This window comes from Protomyctophum bolini (assembly GCF_963924005.1).
Source record: "Protomyctophum bolini genome assembly, chromosome: 17".
Taxonomy (NCBI): Eukaryota; Metazoa; Chordata; class Actinopteri; order Myctophiformes; family Myctophidae; genus Protomyctophum; species Protomyctophum bolini.
Genome location: NC_137878.1, coordinates 28,368,355 through 28,383,673, shown reverse-complemented (window position 1 = coordinate 28,383,673; position 15,319 = coordinate 28,368,355). Strand labels below are relative to the sequence as shown.

General features: G+C 42.1%; 1 protein-coding gene across 5 annotated transcripts in view; it reads right to left on the bottom strand.

Moving 5' to 3' along the window:
• Positions 1-15,319, bottom strand: part of akap9 (A kinase (PRKA) anchor protein 9) — an 80,288-nt gene that overhangs the window by 44,998 nt on the left and 19,971 nt on the right. For 4 of the 5 annotated variants that reach the window (XM_080788151.1, XM_080788149.1, XM_080788150.1 and 1 more), the window contains exons 8-18: positions 12,252-15,167; positions 10,728-10,814; positions 8,761-8,908; positions 8,253-8,323; positions 7,747-7,876; positions 7,153-7,250; positions 6,626-6,731; positions 4,656-4,890; positions 2,156-2,204; positions 797-1,144; positions 69-323 (exon numbers count right to left, since the gene is read on the bottom strand). In XM_080788151.1, the coding sequence (XP_080644277.1) occupies positions 69-323; positions 797-1,144; positions 2,156-2,204; positions 4,656-4,890; positions 6,626-6,731; positions 7,153-7,250; positions 7,747-7,876; positions 8,253-8,323; positions 8,761-8,908; positions 10,728-10,814; positions 12,252-15,167 (4,443 nt within the window). The remainder of the gene's footprint in view (positions 1-68; positions 324-796; positions 1,145-2,155; positions 2,205-4,655; positions 4,891-6,625; positions 6,732-7,152; positions 7,251-7,746; positions 7,877-8,252; positions 8,324-8,760; positions 8,909-10,727; positions 10,815-12,251; positions 15,168-15,319) is intronic. The other variant, XM_080788153.1, reaches the window with a different exon arrangement.

The window sequence follows — 15,319 nt, the reverse complement described above, 5'->3', positions numbered from 1 at the left end:
TATACAGAGCATTGCATGGTTTCCATCAAGAGTAACCACATTCTATCAGGCCAGTCACTTGTACCGACCTGCTCAGCTTTCCACAGCTGCTCCTTTAACCGCTGTAACTCGGTGGTCCTCTCCCTCAGCTCCTTTTCCAATCTCTCCCGCTCTCCTTCCTCCGGTGAGGCATGGACTTTGAGGACACGTTCTTCCTCCTTACTCTCCTGCCTTCCTTCCTCTTCCTCCTGTGTCTGCATGGATGAGGTGGTCTGGGAGGTGTGCCTGCTGAGACGAGCCAGCTCAGTCTGCTGGGCAAACTCTACTGACATCTGAACTATGGCCTGCAAGGAAGTTATTTAATCATGACAAAGTGGCACATAAAATATATGGAATATCTGGCTAATAGAAATTGGAAACAAAATAACAGCAACAAATGTATTTTCAGATTCTGTGATGTTAGTGAGGCAGCTTCTGGGTAGCTGCCAGGTTATAATAGATTGCCCTGTACTCAGTACTCCATCGAGTGACTCGTTACAAGATGACAAAATTCCAATTTCAAATTAGACAGGAATATAAGTGAAGTAATTGCCAAATTGTCCATACACAAACAGTGATTGTAATGATTACTACAGGTACAGAAAGCTCGTAACAGTATGAATAAAATGTAACAAGAAAACATGAATGGATTTTACCCCAATGACAACAGTTCTTCTAAGCTGTTATGGTGTCCCTTTAAATACGTGCCACCAAAAAAAAAGTTTCCCTTCCATAAACAAATACTAGTACCATCCATAGATAATGTCATGTCACATACCTTTGCAACCTCCCTCTCCACTCTATCACCGTTTTGTTTCAGGGCGACTTGCTCCTCTGCTATGGGGCCTTCGATGTGGCGGCCCGCCCCGTCGATGTCGTCGAGTGCTTTCCTCTCCTCCATCTCTCCTCCAGGCTCCTTCGCATCTCTCCCCTCCCCTACCCTCTCCGCCGCCAGTCTCCTGATCTCGGTGCTGTGCTGCTCCTTGAGTGCGGCCGCCTCCTGGACATACTTGTGGTAGAGAGCTTTTTTCAGTGTTTGCAGCTGTGCCGGCAGGCCCGTAGACCTGCTGCTCTGTAGCTCCGGGTCCGAGCCTTCATCCAAGATACCTTCTGCCTCAACCAGCCGCTGCACAGACAGAAGAAAACAGAAAAGAGTAAGAGAAACAGAGATAGAACAGGACCAGAGGAGAGAGAGAAGATAGTGGGTTTGATTATGGAGATAAGTTCCCGAAAAGATAACAAACGTTAAGACAAAGGAAGGAAAAATAAACCAACAGGTACAGCGTGTACAAGAGTACTACAAGATACTAAGATAAGGAACAATGCACTCACAGTTCTTTAGTGGTTCTCAATATATCCCCAAACGCATTTAACCATAAATAAATACACACGTTTGTTCTGTCCACCCTCCAACGCTGATCAAGGGATAGAGCTGTGTCGCATCATGCTGGAGCCACACTATTCCACAAATACAGTAGTGGTCTGTCTAGCTATGAATCCCTGTGTTGTCTGTTTGTCGTCAGCCTCGACAGCAACGCTTTCCTTAAGTGACAATCCTGCATTGATAGGATCAATTGTTCCACTATCATTCTCACTCTCCCTGTCCTTATTTCCATTTCTGCATTTCTCTCCTGGCCTTCCTTTCTGCACAAACGATGCAAGAACCATGGACACTCTACTACTTCTTAGACGTTAGGAGGTTGGACACAATGGACACACACCCACACACACAGAGAGGGAGAACGGTAACTGAAGTAATGGTGAATGAGATGACTTTAAAAATGTAGCGGGGGTGGTGTGTGCTTAGTCATGTGAGACATAAACGTCCTTCCATGCGGTGCCGAGACAAGAGAATGTATGCCCGGTTCACCAGTAACATGCTACACTGCAAGGTTATGTAACCTTCCCCAACCCTTTTAGCCTGTCCCATGAGAGATGGACCCAACTGGAACTGGGGCCTGTATTAGAGGAAAGGCAGGGATGTAGGGCAGGTTGTAGCCTGGAGGCTGAAAGTACCCCCCCCCCCCCCCCCCCCCTTACTGTCACAGTGTTTTAAAAGTATACTGTATAACAGTACATATTTCAGACTGGAGGAGGGGGAGGTGATGATTAGTCCAGTAAGTAATAGCAACCCTACCATTCTTTCTTCTGTCCTCCCAGAGCTTGACTGGCCACCACCGGAAAAGCTAAAAGACAGATTAGGAAGTGGAGAAAAAAAAATCATTGTCGTTGAGCTGAAATATAAGAAAGCATCTTATTATATCGTATTAAACATTTACTGCACCTGAAAAGGCATCTGTTTGGCACCTTTGACAGCTAGTTTTGTTTTTATTTCTTTGTTTTGGTAAATTATATAAATCTAAGTTATTATTATCCCACTACCAGAATCAGAATAGGATTGACACTTTTTTTTAATTCACCCTTTGTCAGCCTTCTGATTGGTCCCATCTTTGGTGACCCTAAGATGGAGGTCACGAAAAACTATAGGACACTGACAACTGAGCTCTGAGGATGACAATGTCAGTTGGTTCAACCCAACAGCTTTAATGTTAAAAGTAAGATCATACAGCTGCTTAACCACATGAATCCTACCATCCAAATTCTGGGCATAACAGGCAAACATTCTGTAAAAATAGACAATGCACAAGCATGTTGTGAGCTTTTAAATTGTCTATTTTCGGTTAAGACATTTGGTTTGGTGTAGAGGGAAAAAGGAGGGGACCATGTATACACCACTGGGGGATCAATGAAGTATATAGGGGTTCAGATGGTTATGAAAGTATAATAGGGGTAGGTATAGACCCATAGGGGTGGGTAAAACATATCTAATAATATAAAGATAAGTGGCACTCACTATATCAATATAAAATGAGCACCATTTTACGTCATTCTCATCCTATGGATTTTTATAGTGTAGGATTCAAGTACTGTCTTTCATTTTAACATAATTTAGCATCCTAGGAGTTGGGACTGAGAAGTACAGTAGTGGTGAATATGTTTTCAAATCCAAACAGCAGAGGGCAGTAGGATCTCAGTTTATGAGAAACACATAAATGGATCCTTGTTTATGACAAAGTATTCAAATAACATATTGTAAACTAAAGTAAACGATGTGTGAGGAGGGAGCATCAGTGGTCTCCATATTTCATGTGTGAAATCAGTGGCATGAAATAAATATAACAATTTATGAATTGAAGTGAGAGTAAAATCTGTCTTATTTATTGCTGTATAATCTCAATGTAATGGTCCTTCCAAAACTCCTTCATTACAATGAAAGGACTGTATGTTTCATTATTAAAGGACCACTTCACCACTTTTGAACTTATCTTGATATAATTGGTCCTCACTAATGTTCATGAATCATGATAAAATACCACAATGTACAACAAAAACCCATCCACAAGTGTCATCGTTAGGCAGATTTAGATTATTATCGTGAGAACCATGGCTTCCATTATTGCATTGCAACTTTTCACGAATAGTATGCCTGCAGTTTCTATTAGCTTGAATTCACCATCGATGATGTCACTGGTGGACGGGTTTCTGAACTGCCCACAGCCCTCCTATGAGACACATGAACATTAGTGAGGACCAATTATATGAAAGCAGGTTGAAAAGCGGTGAAGTGGTCCTTTAAGAGATCCATTCATTCATGCCTTATTCAATGTTTACACTTTCTATCTGAAACCCTAATCTTATAGGTTAGTGGGCCAGCAACAGGAATCGAGTAATGCTTTTAACCACCTTTTGAATATTTCATGAGGTACTGTCGGAGGAACCAGTTTCAGCTAGCTTTCACATTCTACAATGGTTTTGTTGGCTCCTTTCATTAAATTCTCAATTGACTAATCGGGTTTGGGCATATTCTTTTATAATTATTATTCTATAAAATGTGAACAATAGAGTTATGGCTTTTAAAATGCAGCTGATTACTGTGTGAAGTGTGAACACATCCAAGCTACGAAATTACATTAGTGAGAAATAATTTGATTTCATGGTCAGATTTTCTCAATTATATGTAAATAAATATATGGAAATGTAATCAACACTTTACAGAAGGAGGTTTGAAAATAGTGAGAGGAATGGATTGTTTTCTTTCTTTAATTATGCTGATGCAATTAAATATTCTAACAGGTCTTGGCATCTCAAAATGGACTCTGTTCAGTAGTAGTAGAACTTCTAGAATTTCTCGAGGTGTTAACAGTAGAGTGATCAGAACCGCTGGTCCCCTCCAGACTCTCCCACAATGCTACAGCAGAAACATATGGGTTAACCACTAAGACCTGTTTTATACGAAAATAGCCAATCTACGATCTCACAATGTGACACATTCACGTTGTGAGCTTGTAGATTAACTTATATATGAGTTCATGACATGCTAAGGGGGCAAGGGTTAGAGTGGTTTCAAACTAAAGACCAGGGTCGACTGTTGCGCCTTCATTTTCCTTAGTATAAGGTTGGTTGCAGGTGCAGTGGTCTCAAAAACAAAGAGGAACCTAAGTGGTGAAGCACACCACTAAAGAATTTAAGGAAGACTCAAACAGTTTTTTTACATGCTCAACCCCGTTCTAAAGTGCTCAAAGTGTACGAGTTGATGACAAACGTTTCAGTCACTGGCAGGTATGAACCATAATCACCTGGATTGAGTTTGGCTGCCTGTGGCCTCCTGAAGACGCTGCTCCATCATAATGAGCTCTGTGGCGTAGCGCTCCTCCGTCTCTGCAGCCTGCTGCTGGTAGTAGGCTCTGAGATGCTCCATCTCTTGCCGGTGTCTTTCCTCCAGGTGCATCTGCTTCCCCTGCACCTCAGCCTTTAGCCTCTCCAGGTCAGCAGAGTGGGAGCTAGACGACGCTCCAGACTGCTCTTCCAGACCTGGCAAAAAAACACACAGAAAATGTGAAGGGCTGGACTAAATGTAAAGCTTCATGTTGGCAAATACATGTAAGGAAGAAGGTGGTTGGATTATAGTAGGCGGGTGCCTAGCTTAGTCATAGTTTGTTTCCGGCCAGAAGGTGAATTGTATTTGATATCCGATTGCTCTCTTTTCAGCAGCCTGGAGGTGCAAAGAAAAACGGCTCATGATATGAATCATAATACTTCCATATACTTCATTGTCCGGGGTCTCTGGGGACTGTACGTGCGTGCGTGTGTGTGTGCGTGTGTGTGTGTGTGCGTATGTGTAAGCCTTGCCAAGCCAGCTATGTGAAGTACACCCCCTGGACATGACAATAGTATGTCACTGGGACTTCGTCCCATTTTGTATGACCCCACCAGGGTCAGTGAGATCGTCTTTTTATTAATTTATTTGTTTTTGTGGCTTCTGTCTTTATTGATAGTTTGATAGTTGAACTAGTGAAGATAGACAGGAAAGAGGGAGAGAGAGACATGGAGAGACATGTAGCAAAGGTCGTCATGAACGGGACTCGAACCTATATGTGGCATGCGCCTGGACCGCTAGGCCAGCGGGCACCAGTCCTTTTTTTTTAATGATTATGTTTCATAACGCTGTTCTCCACCCGTCTGTATCGCTCCAGTTGCCGTGCGACGGAAGTACATGGGAAAATACGGAAGTGAAAAGTGACGGCGCGCTTATGAGGTCTATGGGAAAGGATTTTTTAGAAACCATTTATCTCGGATTCTTTTGATCAAAACAAGCTTGATTTGCAGCTCATAACTAAATCGTTTTTGGGAATGGCTTTCAAAACAAGATGCTACCACGTTCAAACACAATGTTGCCATTTTTTGTTGTTAAGCAATTAGCTAGAGCAATTGGTAGGTACACAGAGATGTCACAATCATTTACAGTGAAACTTTTTCAGATACATTTTGACAGAGAAGTTTTGACCCAATAATCTGTACTTTGGATGTGACCAAAAGATTTAAGTGCATATTGAGTCTGTCTCAGTCTGAGGCAGTGGCAAACACTTTCATCTATAAGAGCAATCCCAGAGACGAGAAGGATTTGTCTAGTGGCACTTGGGGGGGGGGGGGGGGGGGGACTGTGTCTCCTCACTGTCATACAAACTAGTGTGTCTGTCTGCTTGTGTAACAGAGCCAGAGCATGAATTCATAATGAAATAAATACATTGATTGTGCACAGATCTGAGTGTGCGGAGCTTCCCTTTATTTATTTTTCATTAGCCCTTTGTGACTCCAGCACCCCACTTATGTTTTTTCAGCAGATGAGCTGTGTTTTTTTTTTTTTTTTTTTACATTTGTCACTCAAGTACATCTTGAATTACGGACGGATTAGTTCTACATTGCAGTATTGATTACTTTTACTTTAAAAAAAACAATGGAGTACTTTTTCCACCACTGAGGACAGGGGAGGTGCAGCTGCAGGAAGCCACAGAGAAGATGACAGACAGATGTGACTGACTGGCACTGCACTGATATGAATAATAACACGGAGCCGGTGTGCGATAGCTTCATTGAAAATAGCCGGTGTGTGGTGGGCTTCACACCTCTTTAGCCCTACACCCACCAGTCGATGTGCGTTACCCAAGTTCCCTTTCACGTAATCTTATCTGGTCACCATCCATCTTTCGACCAAGAATAACTTTACACAAAGCGTGATGGGAATGAGAGTGGACAAGTCCAGATTTACCTGTGCGTGTGAAGGGGATTGAACGGTCAATCTGCAGTTGTGGGCTGGAGATCTCTCTCTCACTGCTACTCCTCAGTTCATCATATGCTGACTGCAATGCTGTCATCTAGGAGACCAACGGTATAGAAGGTGTTAGCTTTACAGCATTGAAGGGCTCAGGAGGTAGAGCAGCGGCTTGGGAATTCGATCCCTGGCTGTCCCTGTGTTAGTGTCGAAGTGTCCTTGAGCAAGACACTTAACCCCGAACTACTCCCAAACACAGCTTGATGCTTGCCATGGTTTTTTCTTCCGTTGGCGTGTGAACGTGTGGGTGTGTGAATGGGTGAATGTGATGCACATTGTAAAGCGCTTCGGATAAAGGCTCTTTTTTAAATTAGTTTTACAGGCTTTTCTCATTGCAATGAGACACATTGTGGGCTTGTAGATTGGCTTTTTTGTGACAATGTCATACGACCAAGTAAAAAGAAATGAGGCATGCATGTATTAAAAACATTAAATAAAGGTTTCTGCGTGACAGCGATGCTCACCTTGTTTCCATCAGCCCTTAATAGAGCCTGGAGCTGTGACAGACGGCCATGTTCCTGCTCAATTCTCGCCTTCACCTCCCGGAGATCCCTGTACAACTCTAAAACGGAAGAAAGCCACAATGGACTTGAAGGAGGGTGACGTTCATGTTGAACGCTCTGTTCTTACCCAAGTACCGTATTTATTTGTCAATAAAATCTACAAGCGAGTAGTACTTATCCCAGGGTTAACTCTGAATTGGCTAAGACACTGAGACAGCCTTCAGTTTTAGCACTCCCTATACAAAGTATACATGCAACATTTAAACCTCGATTCCTTGCTTTCATTGGGGCAGTTTAGAAATCTCATTAATCCTGTTCTTTTTTAATTGTCATCGCTTAATTGAAGGTGTCTTATTGGTGTCTTGAGTCTTTGATTGCTTTTACAGTAAACTTTGTTTCAAATTATGACTCTGTTGTGCCATGACTTTTGTAATCTCAGCATCATTGAAAATGAGGGTCCTGTTCTCAAGAAAATAAACGAAGGTTGAATGAACACATAACAAGTTCTTATGAATATACTGTATATATCCGTTTGATCCAGTATGCTGCAATCACCTCTGGCTTCCAGTAAGACAGCAGTGAAATTGGTGGGTATTTCTCCCTCCACTGGAGTGGCCGGCCAGTCCTTTACGTCAACCTGGTGGACAGATTCCAACAACTCTTCACCAAAGTGCTTTGCAAGGGTCTGGCGGAAGAGATAAAACAAAGTTATACACACATATGTTTTTAACACACCGGGGGTGGGCCGAATAAAACAATACGGAAATCACTGGCTAGTATTTTGCATATCGTTAATGTCTCTCTCATACATGCTTTCATTTGCAGTGAAAGCTTCTAAATAATCTAAAACCCTTTACTTTTTGTGGTAATGGCGCTCTTCTTTCCCGCCTTGATCTCCTGAGTACATTGTACATTTCATTTACATTTTTATGCCAACTGAGTAGGATGAGCTGAATGAACGTCACAATATCCTTTACTTCATTTTTTCAATGCAGTTTTTTGTATGTCAATGACATACAACACTGTGCACGTTCTAGTTCTTGTGACTTGGTCATTATTACCAGAGTCAGCTGCTTGCATTCTTCTGACACAGCTTGCACCACGTTCTGATATTTGGAGACTTTTGGCACGTCTAAGAAAGGCAAAGAGGAACCAATGTTATATACAGTACACAGATTATATGGTTATATAGAGCATGAATGAATCACAGGTTCCAACATTAATTAATAATTCATGATGAGCACAAAAACTATGTTGAATGTCACTGTGCTGGCCAATCACAAACATACAGTATATGTTCAGAGCATAGCATCTAAGCCAGATCATTAATGAATAAACAAAACAAACAATACAGCTCAGAGGAAATCAATTCCATGCCACAAACACACTAATGGACACTCATGCAAACCCATCATACCACACTAGACAGTAAGCACCAGTGTTAATTTATCCATTTGCAACTCTTGATTGTACAAATGTAACCAAACTGACCCGTATCCATCTGCTTACATTTGTACACTCTCAAGAGTAAAATTTGCTTTGCTGTGTACAGTAAGTAGGTTCTCTCACCCTGACCGCCATGCTCTCTCACACGCTGCAGTTCCAGATCCAGGGTGTGTGTGTGGGCATCAGCCTGCTCCTGGAGCACCTCTAGCTGGGCAGCATGTATCTGAGACAGGCTGATCCGCTGGGCCTCCAGCTGGAGCCTGCACTCCCCCTGACAGCAGGAAGGTAACAGTCATTTAACCCATTATAAAGACCTGAAACCAGATTCTACAAAATGTTTTCTAAATCCTGACACTTTTCTAAAAAACCTATGTTTCTATGTGAGCGGTGCTCAACTTTTTCATGTCACAGACACCCACATTTGTATTGTATTTGAGTTTAAAAACATTCGCTGTGAAAGAATATATATTTAAGGATTTGTGCCACATTTTCACGATTTTTCAAAAATAGCACATCTACAAGCGTTAACATTAAAAAAAAAAATCTTTTGTTTTCCATTGGTTTTCAGTCGTTTTCACAGAATAAAACTAAAACAGGACAGAAAAGTAATAATATTTTCAATATCAGAATTAAAATAAAATAGAACCAAACAAATCACAAAAAAGGCCAAGGATGCTTTCCTGTATCAGTGACAGCCTGTAAGTAGAATTAGCATAATTATATTGACGCTAACCGTGCTCATTCACACATTCATAGAATGTAATACAACCACAGCTGATGATAGTAGTTGTGGATAGAAGTACTAGAAATACTGTAGTTGACTGTAGACTGTACTTTACGTACATTGAACATGTAAATCAACTATACCAAATGGAAGAGCACAATTAATTGCACAATACAGGGCAGAGGTCCTCACCGCTTCGCTGTCATGCCAATGATAACGGTAAAGCACACCCTCTCATATAATACTGCTTAAATCCACTTTCCCACTCTCAGAGAGATTACTGGTTAGATAACATTGTTATCTTTTTCCCTTTGTTATATGTCTCTTATGTTATCGTATGTTACATTCATGTGCTATGGACCTGTCTGAAATAATAATATTATATTATTCCACCAATTGTATTAATACCGAGACAGAGTGACAGTCTAATGATCCACCTGTGTTTTAGCATAACAGGGCCCGCAATTATCAGCAGCTTGAGCAGAGCAGGGATGACAAGCCTACTTCATTTTACACCCCATTATGAATAATGAAATGGGTGATTTTCATACGTTTGATGTCAGGTACATTTTAATTGCAAAATGCAATCTGATCCAATTCCAACTCAACCACGCTTGGGTCAAGCCACTCAAAGTCTACTAAATGCAGTAACCAATTTACCCTTTTCACAGCAGAGATTCATTTTAAATGTGTCATAAATGCAGCTGAAGGTAATAACATAAATTCTGGGTCTGATATGTATAGAATTCAGAGGTATGCAAATGTTGATCATTTAGCTGTTCTCCAAGGTTAGCATGATCATCCAGTGCCAGACAGTGAAAACCACTATTGCTTTCATGTGTTAATATAGGCTAAAATAATTGAATAATACAAACAGAACGATACGTTAATAATAAAACCCAAGAAAGGATGATTCAATAATGGACGTTTGTCCACAACCTGATTTATATACTGTGTGCCATGTTAAGTGTACAGGAGTCCATGACTGCACACAACACATACTGTACATGAAAGCATATCCAGAATTCCTGTTATTACCTTCAGGTGCTGTTTATTATCTGTGACACATCAAAATGACTGTGAAAATCGTATGCATTACTTAGTTGACATTGAATATTACACTGAGAAACATAAGTTGCTTTTATTATACTAATGTTGTCATCATAATATACGTAGAACATTGCGTCGATCTATGCAACTCCCTCCTCCAATAGTGATGGTACTCGAAAATTACTAACCGAAAGCTGGCCAACTGGCCACTGACTGACCTTAGCTCGAACCTGCCCTTAACCACTGTGTGATATATCAAAGACAGAGCACACAACTGAAAAGCACATGCCAGGATGTGAGCTTGAGTGACATTTACATGCTCAGTAGTCATCTGTGCTTCCTCTGCTCCCAGTGGCACTACAGGCTCCGAGCTCTGCTTCTCCCTTCCATGATCTCCTGCCACCTAATAAGTAAGCAGGAGAGGAACACTGCTTCTTGTTGCAACTGTATCAAACATGATGGCAGGGCAAATGTGGACACTTAAAGACGCTGATGTGTAAAGACACGTGACACATGAATGGAACACCTTCTGAGAAGGGGCATGCTGTGGCTGGTGTACAGAGTCTGAAATAAATGTCCAACCTCAAATCTATGAATATGTCCCAACGATCCAAGTAGCCAATTAGCTGGGTTTATATGTCCACGCCATTATACTATGAAGTGCTGTCTGTGATGATCTGTAATGGCTTCTTTAGGTGTAGGAAAGTATACTACTTTTACAAGACAGCATCTCCTTTGAAATGTCATTAAAAAAGTGACTTTCTGGAATATGTTCTTGCCTAGATTACCGCATGAAACCACAAACACCTGGTTATAAGTAACCCATGGCTATCCTGTATAAAGGTCCAACCCAGGAGGTGTAAAGAGAGGTGAGGGACACTGCTGTGAAATGGCAGACAAAGACAGAATTGTTTGGCATTGTCCTATCGAGGCACAGCCTTGAAGTTACAGGTGGTTGATAACACAGGAGTGACTGGGGGTAAAACCGCTCACCTCAAACCCTTTACTCCCTGCAGGATGGAAAGAAACTACAATGTACACATTTCTGCAAGATGGTGACATTTCATTCAACTATCAAAAGACGAATCTTTTTCCTAGACATTTAAAAGAAGAAATAATTGTACTTTTGACAGTGAATAAAATGGAATGAAAAAAAAAAAAAGATAAATAAATAAATATTGCATAATGGTTTCCGATGGCAGGAATAAGCTGCATTTTGAACTGACTCTTGATGCTTTAGCAGTATGTCTGCAGACTGCATACTGCATGTAATATTCTCACCAGAATAAAGCTCCCACTCAATCCCCACTTCACCCAAAGAGAGAACCGTCGTGATATCATATGAGCAATAAGCAGACTATCGGACTGCGGTACTGAATAGTTCCCATGAGAGCAACCCTTCAAGTGGCAAGTGCACAGGCAATTTGTAATCAAGACTATTACTCACTACAGATGAAAACATTTGAGTGCTATAATATCTCTCTGCTATATCCTATGCTTATGCTACTCCTGTGTTAAATACTTATTTAGGCTACAGCATGAATGCGTCTACAAATGATCTGCATTTATAAATACTGACTGACTGGTGGAAGTGAGATAATAATGATTCTACATGATAATGATGATTGTGACTGAAACATTTGTACTTAATTACAGCTATATTACATTTTCACATACTGTATGCAGTTTGAACGTATGGCTACTTTTTTTTTAAACATGCTATTAAATGTGTCAGTCAAACGGGTAATTCTATAATTTATACAAACGAAAAGCCAGGAAGAAAAACCAGTGAGGGCTGTTTCAGCTGTGAGTGCTGCAGTAGATGCCTGCAAGTACTTACCCGCTTGTTGATGTGGTCTCTGCCTGCGTCTCCCTGGTAGCCGTCAGTGGAGCCCTCCTTTCTGGCCCTCTGCTGTGAATGCGACGCAACCTGGCTCTTCATCTGAGCCTGCATCGCCGGCTCTGCGGCGCTTCTAGCTTTCTCCCCCTCCTCTAATACAGACTCCTCTTCCTCCTCCCTTTCTCTCTCTTCTCTGCTGTCTGATTGCGCAGTGCCAGATTTGTGCTCTTGCTTCGTTGTTTTCTGCCGTCTCCTGCGTTTGTTTGACCCCGAGGGCTTCTGAAGGGAGGATCGTCCTTCAACAGGTCCCTCCCCTGAACGCTTGTCTGCTGCTGTTGCTGGAGAGGAAGTCGTCTGCGTAAGCTTTTGCTCCTCCAGGGCATGCCCAATGGTGTCTCGCTCAACTTCAGCTGACGGTAAAAGGGAACGGAGAGTCTCTATCTCCAGGTGCAGAGATTCGATCTGGAGGTGATGGTCTTTGATAGTGCAGACAGGAGCTGTTGATTGTACATGCTGCTTATCTTGCTGACGCTTAGCTTTGCTTTGGGCATCTCGCCCTCGCATCTGTAAGCTCAAGGTCTCCTGTTGGCTTTCCAATTCCCTCGCCATACTTTTGTTTTGAGTCATGGCTGTCTCGTTCTCTTGTTTGACTTTCATTAGTTCTCTTTCCACTTGTGTCAGTTTGCCCTCAGTGACAGTTAGCTGCTTTAAGACTTCAGAGAGCTTCACAGTTAGGCTTTGTTTCTCGCTCAAAACTATGTCAAGCTTTTCCATCAATTCAGTAGTATCTTTTTCTATCAAAGGTCTGCTGTCTGTATCTGTGTTCTCCGAAGACTTACTGCTCTCCTCCAACCCACGAATGTGAGACTGGAGGCTTGCGATTTTTGCTTCAAACTCAAGTGTCTCTTTGAGTATCTTCTCTTCTAACCGTCTCTTTACCTCAACAAGGCACGAATATTCGTCCGTAAGCTCCTGATAGTTCACCTCAAAGTTCTTTTCAGCAAAAGAGAAAGTAGTCCTTTGTTTTTCTATTTCTTCTTTCAACTCAACCACTTGTTGCTGCATTTGATTATTTTCTGCAGTGAGAAATTCTATTTTCCCAATTTGTGAATCGAACTCTACTTTAAATGCATTGTTAGATTGCTTCATTGTCTCGTTTTCAGATTCCTGCTTCTTCCATTTGTCCTCCCAGTACTCATCTCTCTCTTTTTTCTGGGTTTCTAGTAACTCTATATTTCTCAGTAGTGTCTGGATTTCCTGCTCATTTTGAACCGTTTTATCTCCTCCCTTTCTCAGTTCTTCCACCTCAACCTGAAGTTCTTGGAGCTGCAAGACCAGCTCCTTTGCTTTGGAACTGTGCAAAGCTAGATTCAGGTCTTCTTTCAGTGCAAGTATTTGGTGTAACAGCTCATCCCGCTCAGAGAGAAAGGCTGCTTTCTCTCCTCCTAACAAACGCAGTTGTTCTTCATAACCAAAACGTATCTCTCCCAAGGCTCGCTCATGTTTGACAGAGGCTTCATTGAGGAGGTTTTCTGCATTGAGGAAGCTCTCCCTCTGCAGGCCTTCCCTGAGAAGGGTGAGCTCCTCCTCGTGGCTAAAGAGAAGCTGTGTTCTAAGTCTCTCCAGCTCTGCTTCCTGTGACTCAGCCATGCGGTCAAGCACGGCATCTTTCTCCCTCTCAAGCATCTCCAACTTGATCTTGTAATTGGTCGTCTCCGATTCATGTTTAACCTCCGTCTCTTCTTCGTCTTGCTTAGCAGCAGCCAGCTGGCTTCTTAGATCATCAATGTTGTCCTGAAGTCGCTGCAGTTCACCCCGTTGGCTTTCATGAGAGACTAGGCTCTTCTCCACTTTATCATTAGCAGAGCGGAGGTCATGGAGAAGTTCGTTGACCTGGGCCTGCAGGTTGAGCTTCTCCTGAGCTACCCGACTCAGCTCATTAGTCGCATTCTTATGCATTACTTGGGACTCCTCTAGCTTCTCTTCAAGTTCCTCAACTTTGGCATTGAGTTCATCCACCACATCAATGCTAACTGTAGGACTCTTCGATTGCAGCTGGGCTTTCAGAAGTTCAAGTTCAGCCTCGTGTTGCTGAGTCATTCGGTCCACTACTGCTGCATGTCGCAAATTAACTTCCTGCTTCATCTGGACAATTTGCTGGCCATACATCTCATCCAGCTCTGACCTAAGAAGGTCAAGTTTCTGGGCAGATTCATTCTCCACCCTTTGGAGGTTGTCACTTTCAGACAGGCTTCCCCGGTGACATCGTTTCTGCAGGTCTTCTACTGTACCCATGAGCTGCATTATCTCATTAGACGACAGCTTCTCCTTCTGTCTGGAGGTCGTAAGTTCGCACCTGCAGCTTTCCAACTCTATTTGCCCTTTCTCCAGTTCCACCTTACAGCTCTCCAATTCACCCTTGTAGTTTTCTAACTTAACACTGGTACTCTCAAACTCATCCCGGCGTTTTTCAAGTTCAAGCTCCTTTGAAGACATTTGCTGGGTGAGGTCATTTAAGTTTCTCTGCGACGACGCCAACTCGTCTTTAAGCTGGCTAAAAGAGCTTTCATGTTCTGAAATGACTCGCTCCTGCTCCGTGATGAGATGATCTTTCTTTTCCAAATGTTGTGCAACAGATTCTTGTGAACTCCTCCCCACCTGGGAAAGTTCCTCCCTGAGCAGGATCAGCGACCTCTCGTGATCTGAAATTATTGCATTTTGCTCCGAAATCAGCAGCGCTTTCTCATTCAGTGTTTGTGTAAATGATGCTTCGGCGACTCTGCTAGCCAGTGCAAGCTCTGTTCTCAATTCTTTTAAGGACTGCTCGGACTCCAACGTTACTCTTTTTTGTTCGGCAATCAGCAGGTCTTTTTCATTACATTTTTGTGCAAATGATTCTTCTGATCTTTTCCCTCCCTAAAAAGATAAGCACAGATGTAGAAATCAGATGTAATCACAAAAAGTACCAATTAAATAGACAAAGCTGAAACGCTTTGAGGATAAAAATAAAAAAAAGTTGAGCCAGACTATTTTCAGTTGAAAATGACATTTACGTCATGCAGCACTAA